This window comes from Equus przewalskii, chromosome 14, assembly GCF_037783145.1.
Source record: "Equus przewalskii isolate Varuska chromosome 14, EquPr2, whole genome shotgun sequence".
NCBI classification, from domain to species: domain Eukaryota; kingdom Metazoa; phylum Chordata; class Mammalia; order Perissodactyla; family Equidae; genus Equus; species Equus przewalskii.
In genome coordinates this window covers 2,103,024-2,117,254 of record NC_091844.1, presented here as the reverse complement: position 1 = coordinate 2,117,254, position 14,231 = coordinate 2,103,024, and the positions used below count along the sequence as shown (strand labels likewise).

Here is a 14,231-nt window from a genome sequence, read left to right as displayed (position 1 = left end):
ACAAACTGTACTTAGGGATTATTTTAAATATTTTTATTGTACTCTTAAAATGATATAAACTGTGAAGATTTAAGTGTCCCAGTAATCCTAGTTTTTCAGCAAGAACCAAATATTATATTGTCTTCTTGGAGAAAATGGTAGATTTTATAGATCATTCTTGGCTCAAACTTGTTTAACAAAATGTGTTTTCTTTGGTCCCTTGACCTCCCTCGTTTAGCTATTATGCTACAGAAATTTTATTAAATAAATCTGGAGAAGACATATTTCTTATTATTCTCTGTGATATATCAAATATCTTACTAAAAGACCCAGATTAGAGCAAAGAATTGCAAGTGGGTATGCAGTGAACATTTTAAATTCTTCTGATCGCTAGTCTAGGCCCTACCTGGATGTTGAGGATTTAGGAAGACAGATGGAAAAGATAATTTAAACTCACTGTAGGACACCTTGGAGTAAAAATGTCATCTCTCTCTTCCCTTCACTCTCCTGGCAATTTAAAGTAGTAGTATCACTTAATTATGATGCTCCACAGATTTGCCAAGGTCCTATGTACCCAGAGTGTTTAAGACATGACTCTACTAAGGAAAAGCACACTCACGGACACACACACACACGCACCCACATACGTTACTCCCTGAGGAGAATAGTCACGATCACTGTGTAAAGATCAATACAATTAAAACAGAAGGCCTTGAAATAAAGACACTTGACCCCATGTTATGAAGGCTAGGGAAAAAGTTGTAGTATTATTGAGAATAGAAATAGTCATATATTATATTGTATATGGTTTCATTTATTTAAATAATATCATTTAAAATTGTTGATGACTAAATGGATTTAGAAAACATCTGGGGCCTCACTGTCCAATAAAAACATAATGTGAGCCACAAATGTAATGTTATATTTTTTACAAACTACTTTAAAAGACATGAAAAGAAATAGATGAATTAATGTAAATAATAGAATGTATTTAATTCAATACATTGAAAATTTTTTCATTTCACCGTGTAATCAACACAAAAAAATTATTGAGATATCTTACATTTATTTTCCATACTAAGTCTTTGAAATCCAGTGTGTATTTCACACTCATAGAACATCTCAATCGAGACTAGCCAAGTTTTGGGTGCTCAATAGACATGTGAGGCTAATGGCCACTGTGTTAGACCAAGCAGGTCTAGGGTATGACGGGTATGGCAGTGTCTTTCCCTCGCTTTTCATTTTATTTCAGCCACCTGGGTTGGAGGAGGATACATCAACGGGACAGCTGAAGCAGTGTACGTACCAGATTACGGTCTAGCGTGGGCTCAGGCACCAATTGGATATTCTCTTAGTCTGGTTTTAGGTAAGTGAAAGTTTAAACCTCAATGACCCACTCAGTGAACATTTAGAAAAGGAGTATAACAAGTGAAGTAACAAGTCAACCAATGTGAATGACTACTTTGTAAAAGCGTTACCATAAATCTCTAAGTAGCTGTTACAAGAAATTGGTAAATAGTGGAACAATAATGCGTAGATTATTTGATCTCTTGACTATGGAATATGTAAAGAAAGTCCCTTGATCTTATGACTTAATAGAACAGTGAATTTCTTAACAGAATATTTTTTCTTTCAAAAATAGTGTGAATATATCATTAAGAATGAATTCACTTAAATTGTATCAGAATTTCTTTTTGTAAGTCAAACTAATAAAAGGTCAAGAATATTATATCATAGAGTTCCTTTTTTTTTGCACTTAAAATACTTTTGTTGGATCTTGCCTTTATTCAAAATGTCTAAGTGCTATGCTGGATGTTACAAATAAATACGTCAAGGCATTTTAGTGAGTGCTGTGCTGGTCCATGTTTTTAATCTGCATGCCTCAGATATACCAATTCAATTGTCCTTTGGATGCATACAGTGATAAATGTCTTAAGAAATTTTTATTTGGCTGCTAGATATTTCTTGGTTCTGTACTCATAGGGTATTTCAGGTTGGTTCCTCAACATATACAAGTGTTCTAAAAAATCTGTTTCCCTTCAAAAATTATAGCATAGCGAAAGGTTGGCAAACACTCTTATATTATGCATTTTTTATTTTCTCATAAACACTTGTTTGATTTCTTTTAGGTGGGCTGTTTTTTGCAAAGCCTATGCGTTCCAAGGGATATGTGACTATGTTAGACCCATTTCAGCAGATCTACGGAAAACGCATGGGTGGGCTCTTATTTATTCCTGCACTAATGGGAGAAATGTTCTGGGCTGCAGCCATTTTCTCTGCCTTAGGTAAGGACCGATGAAATATTGTTCTAGCTTCATCTCTCTCGTTGACTGAACAGATACACAACTTTACAGGCCACCCCCAGCCTCCCTCACCTGGATTAATGCAACCATCTCCTTGCCCACTGCTCTGCCCTCTCCCTGTATTCTCTACATGGTAGCCAGACTCTTCCTTCTAAAATGCACATCTGATCATATCTCGTTCCTGCTTAAAACCTAACTTTTTAACTGGGCTCACAAGGTCTTTTATGACTTGGGCTATGGTTCTCTCCTCTCATCATTCCCCATGCCTCCTTCCTTCTTCCAGAACTGTAGTCCTCCTCTCTCACCTCTGACGCTTAGCAAGCCCAGGTGCCCTCTGCTTTGACTCATCTCCCCTCTTTCCTCTCCCACATCTGCCTAGATAACCAGGAGTATCCTTCAGATCTTCTAATAGATGTCACTTCCTTAGAGCAGTCATCCTGAACCTCCTGGGTGCCTTTCCTATGGGCTTCATTAGGCACCTGGAATTTTGTTCTCATTGGACTTCACTTTGTATGATTAAGTGTCTGTTTATCTATTTCATGCTCAACCTCAACCTTTCTAACCTCAAGAAAAGAATTATAAATTTCTAGAAAGCAGGACTTGTGTCTTGTTAACAGGCGTAATCCTATCACAAGTGAATGAATGATCTACAGCTACAAAGAAAACAAATGTTGCTTCTTTTTTCCTCAATGTAGTCCCATTATATTGTGAAGTATTGGGTTGTGGACATCTTTAGGGATCTAGAAAATGAACTTAGACTCTTTAGAGTCTGACTTACTAGCAAGATCAATTAATGCTAAGGACAATCTGTCCTTGGCCCTTGGCTTTTCCGCCCATTTATAAGTTTTAGAAAAAAGAGATTTCAGTGGGATGGTGGGAGATCTTTAGGCTCATTACTCTACTTTTTGGTCAAGGAGAAATCTAAACCATCCCACTGAGTGCTGAGTTCCTTCTTGAAAATCAACAGAGCTGGAGGTTTGGCAACCTTCCTCAGTGAGCTATATCAATGTTTTGCATCCAGGCACTCACACATGTTACTCTCCATCTCTTCTTACAAATGGAAATGAAGAGCTTAAGTGTACAGCCAGACTTTGGGCTGAACAAAAGTAAGATGAGATGAATTTCTTCTATGTTGTATGTTCCAGAACAAACTTATCGTCTGGTTTAAGTATTATCAGACCTGGCCTCTGTAATATCAGATAATTTATATATACTACATTTTACTCCTTTTTCTCTCAAAATCCTATATAATCTTATATTATTTTCTTGGTCTCCAACTGTAAAACAAGGGAGTGACTTGTTGGAGAAAAGAAGAGAATTTCATAGTTATAAAATACTCTAATAACTCAGTGAAAAATGTTGCACTTTCCTGGTGCTAGATGGCAATACTCCACAATACTCCACTGCATTTATATCTTAATGAAATTATTTGTAAAAGTACACCTACCTTTCCACCTTGCTCTCATTAGCTAAGAAGCAATGGTGGCTTATATTGCTTTCAACACCAGAAAATTTTTGTTTTGAGAACAAACTGCCTGCTGAGATATCAAAAAAGGAGTAGGCTGAATATCTAATAGAATACAAAATGTTCACTCTCACTGAATAAAGATCAATTTATGTAACAGAGCCCTGAAGGGAGAATAGAATTAATAAGCTAATATTTCTAAAGTATTTTGGAAATATAAAACATAATAGCTAAACTCTGAACTTTGTTGCAATAGTTATTTTTGTATATAATTCATGTGTGTCTATGCCTGTGTATGTCAATATATATGTAAAATATATTAATGCCTCTCTCTTTCTCTCTCCACATGCGCGTGTGCGCGCGCACACACACACACACAAATATGAGACAATATATATGAAGACATTACTGATATTGCTTGATATCCATGCTCTGGTAAAGAGAATGTGCGTATATTTTTAAATTAACACCTCCATTTTCTTCAGAAATAATAGTTGGACATAATTCAAAGTTAGTGTTTATTAGAAATAATTTGGGATACTTCAGAATAGACAAATATAAGCTCTATTACCACCCTACTGTGAATGTGTGTGGTTCACCACTGAAACACAGAAGAATTTTAAACTATCTTCTCTGTATAAATGGATAGCATCCTTACAACTTTTTAGAGAAATGTGTATTTACACTTCTAACAGCTCAAATTCAGTGAATTTTTTGTAACTTTATTTACAGTATATTTATGTTAATGACTACATCAGTACACTAATATTTCACAGCAGATCTGGAAGTAGAACTTTGATTTTACTTACTACAAATGATTTAATTATTTAGAAAATATTTTAGAGAAAAAATTTATCTCATATTAATAGTGACAGAAAAGTGGGTAACTTTTCTAAAACCACTGAGTTACAACCAAATGGCAGCATCTACTAGGACCCCCTACCTTTAGGATCCTAGTCCAGTGATCTTTCTTCTATAATATACAACCTCCCTACCTTTTGCAGGTGTAGGATTAATAGAAATTTCACTAATGTGTGGAAAATTAAGCAGGACTCAAAAGAGATAGTTGGACTTTGATAATTCATGGAATATACTTAGAAATGTTGTTATTAAAGGAGAGAAACTAGACTAAAAGAAGAATGGCAAAGAGTTGCAACTAAAGTTTCAAGATGAAGTAAATAATTTCTGGAAAAAAATAACTTGTCAAATATCTGTACAACAGATATTTGTACTACAATAACTCAGTCAGTTACCCAAAGTCATTTATAAATAATTGACCTCTTTCCTCTGTCTTCATCCTCTAACTCCTTACCATGTTTTTTCCTTTATTAATTGAAAGTAATTTAACTGTTACCAAAGCCAAAGCATTAAGAAAAAATTTCTTGATAAGTATTTTGTTGTGTTATCTTAGATCAAAATATCATTTACTGCTCTTTGTGATAAATTTTCATCACTGGTGGGTCGCATACACTACTAGTAGCATGCAACTGAGGAGTTGTAGTAATATGTAAGATTGCAACTGATAACACAAAAGCACAGATTTATTGCATGTGTGTTAGCATTCCTAGCATTGCCGTGTTTAAAAATATGAAATATGAATTATATAGCTCTCAAAAGCACTGGGAAGAGGCTTTGTAAAGCAAGAAGCAAATTCTGAACTGCCAGTCCAGGAACAACAGGGGTCCAATTGTCCAAACCATAATATTCTCACTGGAAATTTAGACACCAACAAGCACAGTGAACAAAGTCATAAAGTAAGAAAATATAAATTTGATTTCTAAGGCAGATTTAAAAATTTGTTGATGAAAATTCCTTAAAACTATAATGCTTAAATCTAGGGCTCTTCCATACGTTCGTGTCCTAGGAGTGAGCCTGGAATGCTCCACCACTTAAACAAAATAAAAGTGATCTTTTACAAAATAAGAGGAAAAGTTGCTAGATACAATTTACCAATTTTGTTATTTTCTCCTATAAATTTGTCTCAAACATTGGTACTTTATACCATCTGTCATACACAAAAGCTAGCATGGGTCAGAATTAATGCAAAATAGTAAGTGAATATTAATTGTAAAATGTAGAAATGGATGAATATGCTTATCAAAAAGGCTTGTATTTCTCATGGATGTGCATAAATATATTGCATATATTTAATTAAAGTTTCAGATAGTTGGTGGAATTATTATAAATTCTCACAGTCATTAAATTTATCATATTTCATGAAATTCTGTAATCATATCATGGATTTCAGGTGTCCCCATGTAAATAGGTTGGCAAAGCACTAATTTCAAAAAGAAAGAATATTTTTAAATATACATTTATATACACATAAATACACATATGTAAGTGCATATTCAATTTACTGAGATATAAAAATTTCAATATGAAAATTTGCTTTAGCTTTATCATCCAATACGATTCATGTGACATAGGAAAATATCTGCTGTCACTGAAAAAATATATTTTTCCACAGGAAGTGGAATCCAGTTGAGTACGTTGACCACAGCGTTCTCTTGTTTTTGCTTTCTTCCAGGAGCCACTATCAGTGTGATCATTAATGTCAATGTACACGCTTCTGTCATTGTCTCTGCACTCATCGCCACTCTGTACACCCTGGTAGGAGGTCTCTACTCTGTGGCCTACACGGATGTTGTTCAGCTCTTTTGCATTTTCGTAGGACTGGTAAGTGGGGCCATTCACAGATGTTCTTCTTCCTTCCTGTCTGAGCCAACTTACCGCTCTTCCTGGCTCTTCCCTTCAGCTAAACTCTCTATTCACATAGGATGTTAAAATTCAGAAGAAATTCTACTAAAATATTTTTTTAAATTCAGAAGAAATTCCTCTAGCTTCTGTTTGCCTAAAAAAGAAAATACAGATCTCTTAGTTCACAATACAAGGTTTTCTATCTTTATCTCTCCCACTTCTCTAATCCACCCTCAAGCCAGCAAACCCTGTCACTCAGCAGATGTGTGCGCACACATGTCCGTATGCCATATATTCTTTTGCTCTCTGTCTTGATCCACCTAGACCATCTCTCCCTGCAATTCCTTCTTCTTCCACCTATTGGAAGGCTCACCCTTGAATGCTTATTTCACTACCAATTTCTCAATCAAATCGCTCCTTATTTTGGGGAATGGATATTTTTTCCTAATTCAAAGAAAAAGTAAAAAGTTTATAAATAAATATATACAATGTTCTCAAATTTAATGTTTTCTTCCCAGAGCATTGTGGTGATTGCTCCTATAGTTGGTATAATACAGTGCAATTAAGCACAGAAGTATATAATATGTTACTTTAACTTTTCTAAATCAGTACTGCATGGTGTCCTACAGAGAACGTGATTCCGGGTTCTTCTGTCTGAACAAGAGGAACTACTGAGCTATGACGTCTATGAAAAAACATAGGTGGCTAAACCTTACATACATTAGTTAAAAATAATAGCCTAACATTCTAATGTCACTCTTTGGTTACAGTGGATCAGTGTCCCTTTCGCACTGTCACATCCTGCAGTTACTGACATTGGGTTCACTGCAGTCCATGCCAAATACCAGGAGCCTTGGCTTGGAACCATTGAATCATTTGAAGTCTACACTTGGCTTGATAGTTTTCTGTTGTTGGTGAGTGATGCTTTTACCTGAGGAATGCAATCTAATTGTTCCTGAAATCAAATGCAATTTCAATAATTTAAAGTTTATATGTAAAATTCACCTACTGTCCATTTCCGAGTTGAATACCTTCTATTGAAAGGATGGAGGCACTTACTGACTGTGGTAGCTGACTAGTGAAATAAGGAATAATGTTCATGGGGTTATGTGTGGTGTTTTCTCATTTGTGTTGTACTGTAAGTTAAGGAGCACCATGCCCTACCCCGAGATACCTACCCTCATCTGAGAGTCAAGCCATCTAAAAATTTTAATTTGTATTTTGGACCAATTTCTTCTGAAATAAGTAACTCATTTAGTCTCTAATTACAAAGTAAGTAAATTAGGGGATGTCATAAGGCCTTATGTGCATGAGATAAGTTGGGAAAGGAGGTATCACTCAGGAAAGATGCCAGGAAAGAAACCCTGGGAAGTCAGAGGCAGCCTGAGACCATGAAGAACCTTGGGGGAAAGGGCACAGGCCGTAGATTGAGGGAAGGAAAAAACCCAAAAGAACCTACCAGATTCTATGATTTTGCTAATTAGAAGGGTTATACATACAAATAAAACACTGTATTTGATTTCAAAGGAAGAAATAGATTACTTTTTTTTAATTAAAATTAGGTGAAATTGTTTATTTTTGTTTCCTCTTTAGAGGGTTCGCAATATTGTGTGATTTAACTTTGTGTTTGTGCCACTTTGCTAAATTTTAGCACTAAAAGTAGAAGTATCTCTCCCAGGAAAGAAAACATAAAAACAAATATTTCCAGTGGCGAGTAGGAGAGCTTCTTCCCCAAGGATTGTTAAGAAATGCATTGGCTGAAATTTTTCTGGAATAATTTACTATTATGAATTGAATAGAGAAAGAGATTAAATATTGGATGTGTATATAATTATACCTGCATGGCAGGTATTTTTATGGTTATATGGAGTAGATGATGAGACTCAGACAAGTTAGGCAATTTGTTAATGATCACACCATTGTCTAAGCTAGAGATCGAAACAGAGAATCAAGACTCCAAAGTCCTTTCCTCTATACTCCACTTTAGTTCTCAGATTTACTGGCCTTCAAGATAAGGCATTGTACCCCATAATTGCTAAAGTTTCTTCCATCTTAAAAAATTGTATGACCAAGTCATGTTCATTATTCAAATCATAAAGTAAGTTGAAATGAAATAGTAGATGTTTAATGAATGAATGAGTAAACTGTAAAAATAAACCCTGAAATGTTTCGCCATTGGTGTCTCATCTTTCAGTTGTTTCTCAAGCATATCCTCCATGTAAAAAACCCACCAAGTCTTGCTAATGATAACATCAAAGTATCTCCCTGTCTCGCTCTGTACCAGCCCACTGTCCCTATATTGTCATTATATTTAAGCTGACAGCATTCCTCACCTGGCCTATTGTGCTAGCCCCTCACTGGTCTCCCCACCGGCAGCCCCCCATAACTCTCTGTTCCAAACCTATTTTCTACCTTGCCGTGGAAGCTTCTGTTTGTCAATGGAGGTCAGATTTTACCTTACTCAGAAACCTCTGATAATGTGATGATCTAAATGTCTAAGGGGATTGATATGTAAATTATGATATATCACTTCATATAGTCATTGATATTATTGATAAATATTCATTGGCATGGAAGATGTTAGTAATATATTGATTTACAGGCTGCAAAATAAAGGAAAAATTTTGGAAGAATATAGACTTGAGTCGTGGAATTAGGAATTTTAGAATTCCTTCTTTTAACTTTGTTTTTGTTCAACTTACTTAAACTAAAAGTATAGACAACAGTTCAACCATTTCTCCCACCACTCACCTCTGGCAACCACCAATCTGTTCCCTGTACCTGTACCTCATTTATTTTTAATTTTTAAATTTTTGTTTTTAGATTCCACATATAGGAGAGATCATATGGTATTTGTCTTTCTCTGTCTGACCTATTTCACCTAACAAGTGTGAGGTGGTATATCCTCAGGGAGATTTTGATTTGCATCTCCCTGATGATTTGTTATGTTGAGCATCTTTGCATGTACCTGCTGGCCATCTGGATGCCTTCCTTGGAAAAACGTCTATTCAGATTCTCTGCCCATTTTTCAATTGAGTTGTTTGTTTTTGTGCTATTGAGTTATATGAGTTCTTTATATATTTTGGATATTAACCCCTTATCAGATATATGATTTGCAATTATTTTCTCCCATTCAGTAGGTTGCCTTTTCATTCTTCTATGCTTTACTTTGCTGCGCAGAAGCTTTTTTGTTTGATGTAGTCCCACTTGTTTATTTTTGTTTTGGTTGCCTTTGCTTTTGGTATCAAATCCAAAAAATCATCCCCTGTGTTTTCTTCTAGGAGTTTTATGGTTTCAGGTCTTATATTCAAGTCTTTAATCCACTTTGAGTTAAGTTTTGTGTGTGGTGTAAGATGACAGTCCAGTCTCATTCTTTGTGTGTGGCTGTCCAGTTTTCCCAGTACCATTTATTGAAGAGATTGTCTTTTCCCCCTTGTGTATTCTTGGCTCCTTTGTCATAGATTAATTGACTATATACGCATGGGTTTATTTCTGGCCCCTCTATTCTGTTCCACTGATGTATGTGCCTATTTTTTATTCCATACCACATTGTTTTAAGTCCTATAGCTCTGTAATATAATTTGAAATCAGGGAGCATGATTCCTTCAGCTTTGTTCTTATTTCTCAAGATAGCTTTGCCTATTTGGGATCTGTTATGGCTCCATAGGTATTATAGGACTGTTTGTTCTATTTCTGTGAAAAATTCCTTCAGAATTTTGATAGGGATTACGTTGAATATGTAGATTGCTTTGGGTGGTATGGACATTTTAACAATATTAATTCTTACAATCCATAAGCACAGAATATTTTTCCATTTATTTGTTTCTTCTTCAGTTTTTTTCATGAATGTCTTACAGTTTTCAGCACGAAGGTCTTTCACTTCCTTGGTATTTCTGGGTATTTTATTCTTTTGTTGCAATTGTAAAGGGGATTTTTGTCTTCTTTTCTCTTTCTGATAGTTCATTATTAATATATAGAAATGCAACAGATTTCTGCATATTGATTTTGCATCCTCCAACTTTACTGAATTTCTGTTTCAGAAAGTCGGTTTATTAGAATAATAAACAAAAAATCTGTTTATTAGTTCTAACAGATTTCTAACGAAGTCTTTAGGGTTTTCTATATATCATATCATGTCATTTTCAAATAGTGACAGTTTTAGTTCTTCCTTTCCAATTTGGTTGCCTTTTATTTATTTTTCTTGCCTAATTGCTCTTGCTGAGACTTCCAATACTATGTTGAATAAAAGTGGCAAGAGTGGGCATCCTTGTCTTGTTTCTGATCTCAAATGAAAAGCTTTCAGCTTTTCACATTGAGTATGATGTTAACAATAAGTTTATCATATATGGCCTTTATTATGTTGAGTTACATTCCCTCTCTACTCACTTTGTTGAGGGTTTTTATCATAAATGGATGTTAAATTTTGTCAGATGCTTTTTCTGCATCTGTTTAGATGATCATATGACTTTTAGTATTCATTTCGTTAATGTGGTGTATCATGTTGACTGATTTGTGGATGTTAAACCATCCTTGAATCTCTGGAATAAATCCCACTTGATTACAGTATATGATCCTTTTAATGTATTATTAAATCTGCTTTGCTAATGCTTTGTTGAGGATATTCTTTTAACTTTTTTTTTTTTTTTTTTACTTTTGAACGTGTGTGTTTTATATAAAAAGGAAATTATTCTAGAATCAGTATGTGACAAGCACTCTGCTTGGCAGAATTTAGAGCCCAGTTATAGAGAGAGGCAATTAAAGAAACAACTTAAATATATTGTGATATGGGAAGCTCATTCATCAGTTCACTTATTCACATGATATGCATGTATCGAACACTGACTCTATGCCAGTCAGAAGACTGTGGCAGTAATCCACAGGAAAGTGTTTTCTCAGCCTCCTCTCTCGTCACTCCCACACATCCTGACCTCTAATTATACCAAATATGGTGGGCTCATAGCTGCCTCATTGTTTTTTTCTTTCTTTTTCCTATTAGATTCTCTCCCTGCTACTCTCCTCTCTCTCCATCTCTAGCTGGTGACACCCTCTCAATGCCTGAGGACTGACTCAAATATCATTTCTGTAGATTTTCCTCATCACCATGCGGTTGTCCCTTCCTCTCAGCTTTTAACCTCCCTCCATCATCCCCAGATAATTGTTTCTCATTTTTGATCCCATGCATATAGCATGCAACAAATTATATTATAGTTCAATGTCTCCAAACTTTTTTGATTTATATCATCAGTAAGAATTTTAAGCATACCTCCAATGTAGATGTAGTTTTCAATTGCTTATATGTACTGTACTAACATGGTATGTAAATTATTTAAGAAAAACAACTATATAACATTTAGGTATGAGGTAAAAATGAGCATAAATAGAAATTCTAATGTTTTCTTTGATGCCCCAGTATAATGTCTTGAGTATTCCACAAACAAAATGCATTGATTCTCCCAGTGGACAGTTAGCTCCAGAGCAAGAACCATGCCTTATTCATCTTTGTGCTCTGACAACCATTGCATTGCCTGGCACATGACCAAAGTCCAGAAATATTCATTGAATTGTATTGATTCAGATTAAACTTCATACTTTCAGAATCTTAATTTTTTGTGACTATTTTATGATGGTTAGAACCCGCACATGGGAACAAATCAAAGGCTTCTGGTAGTTGTAATGCACTTAAAGTATGTAAATTAAGGAAAAGAAAAGATTGTCCTATGTAGCTATGTAAGAAAATAACTTGAGGAAATTCTGCACAATTAAAAGGGTGACAATAATATAGTGATAGCAGTTGAGATGAGTGGCATGTAAGACCATTTTTGTACTTTAGAGCTGTACTTATGACTATTCTGAATATTATTGTAATAAATTTCATTTTAAAAATACCTAATAGATGCTATTTGCCTCCAACTCATTCTGAGTCCCTATGATTCCCATGCAGATATTGGGTGGAATCCCATGGCAAGCCTATTTCCAGAGGGTTCTCTCTTCATCTTCAGCCACCTATGCTCAAGTGCTGTCCTTTCTGGCAGCTTTTGGGTGCCTGGTGATGGCTCTGCCAGCCATACTCATTGGGGCCATTGGTGCATCAACAGGTAAATATCTTACAGCTTCACTAATTGACCCACTTAAGCTTCATCGAAGTTACGAATTACCACCCAGCTGCCCTTCCACCCCTGCTTTTCCTCTTATCCCCACATAGTTCATTGTTTCTCATCGTGCTCACATATACACCTTTGTTATAGCATTCAACAAATAGTGTTATAGCTCAGTAGTCTCCAAACTTTTTTTGGTTGCTCACTCTTCCAATAAAATACCTGTGAGCACACACAGCCCCTCCAATGTTGGTATATTTATCAATCATGTATATGTAATCCTATCAGGAGTGGTTCTCAGCCAAGGTGCACGTTGACATCACCTGGAGAGGGAGAGGGACTCTTTAAAAAATATCTATTTCTGGCCTACACCACAGGGATTTTATTTTAATAATCTAAGATAGAACCAGAGACCAGTGCTTTCTCAAGTCCTCTTGCTGAGTCAAAGTGCAGCAGAGTTGAGAGCCGTCGGCTTAGAAGTTTACCTGCCATCATCATGACCACCTCAGGAGCACTTTGAACTTGAGATTTCTGCTTTACATTTTTGATAGTTTGTTAATTAAGAGTTTCTTTCTTGGAGAAATCAATCTATAAGTGTGTAGTTAAAGATAAACTAAGATACTAAGTCACTTAGGGAATAACTTACTCAAAATTGGTAAAAACAGCATTATGAAATGCGTATTTCCAAGTTAGGCTCTATGAAGAACATTTTTTAAATCGCACCCTTATTGTGATTGAACTTATTAATTGTTCCTGACCCTGTGTTCCCATGCTATACAGCTTTTAAGAGCATTTCATGAAAATACACCACATTAACCCAAATTCAAGGAGGCTAGGTAGAGATGATTACAACAGATTAGAGAAGTTCACCTCTCACTCCGTTGTATTTTGTAAAGATATTCCAGGATGATGCTCACCTGGCTAATTTGACTTTCAATTAGTAGAGCTATTCATTGGGTTACTTAATTTTTAAAAGAGTAGTCATGGTTCATAGCATACATTCTCTATTCCAATTGTTCATCCGTGACATAAGCACTTAAAAAGGTGGCTGACAAAGGTGATTGTGTGCCTTTAAATAAAAGATAGAATTTATGTCACAGTCAAAAAACAGATCTGGTTTCAGTAATGTTTCTGTGTGTGTGTGTGTTGTAGGACAAGAGACTTAAAAAACAATTTTTTTTAGATCAGGTACACATTCTTGGTCAATATTTCTGCTAACACAACATCTCAGTTACTGCTGTAAAATTGGCTACATCAAAGCGTGGCTTTGAACAATTGTAACGGAAAATGAGGGAAGAAAAAAATGGTAGGATCTGAGGAAAACCACTCTTATTTGGTCTTGTAATCATGGCATTAAACAAGAAACTACAGTAATGTACATTTAAAGGTTCCATTGTCTTCTTTAGCACGTGTTCGCATAACTAAAAGGTGAAGAAGCTATGCATTCAAAGATAAGCTTATGTTTCACATCTTTTTACCACAGAGTCCAAAAATGTCCTCAAACTTTCAGCCCCATACCTGCACTTTTTATTCAATTCAAAGGGACTATCCTTTATGTATCATGCTTCCCATTTCCAGTAAGTGGAATTTGATGCAAGAAGGAATTTAGTTGGGAGAAAAACAATGATGAGACAGCTACAAAACCAAGTTTATGTACAGGAAGAGGTTGGGTAAGATTAGCCCCACTAC

General features: G+C 35.3%; 1 protein-coding gene across 3 annotated transcripts in view; it reads left to right on the top strand.

The window, feature by feature from the left end:
* Window positions 1-14,231, top strand: part of SLC5A7 (solute carrier family 5 member 7) — a 94,688-nt gene that overhangs the window by 74,880 nt on the left and 5,577 nt on the right. For all 3 annotated transcript variants that reach the window (XM_008537740.2, XM_070573310.1, XM_070573311.1), the window contains exons 3-7: window positions 1,232-1,345; window positions 2,109-2,264; window positions 6,278-6,426; window positions 7,218-7,361; window positions 12,389-12,542. In XM_008537740.2, the coding sequence (XP_008535962.2) occupies window positions 1,232-1,345; window positions 2,109-2,264; window positions 6,278-6,426; window positions 7,218-7,361; window positions 12,389-12,542 (717 nt within the window). The remainder of the gene's footprint in view (window positions 1-1,231; window positions 1,346-2,108; window positions 2,265-6,277; window positions 6,427-7,217; window positions 7,362-12,388; window positions 12,543-14,231) is intronic.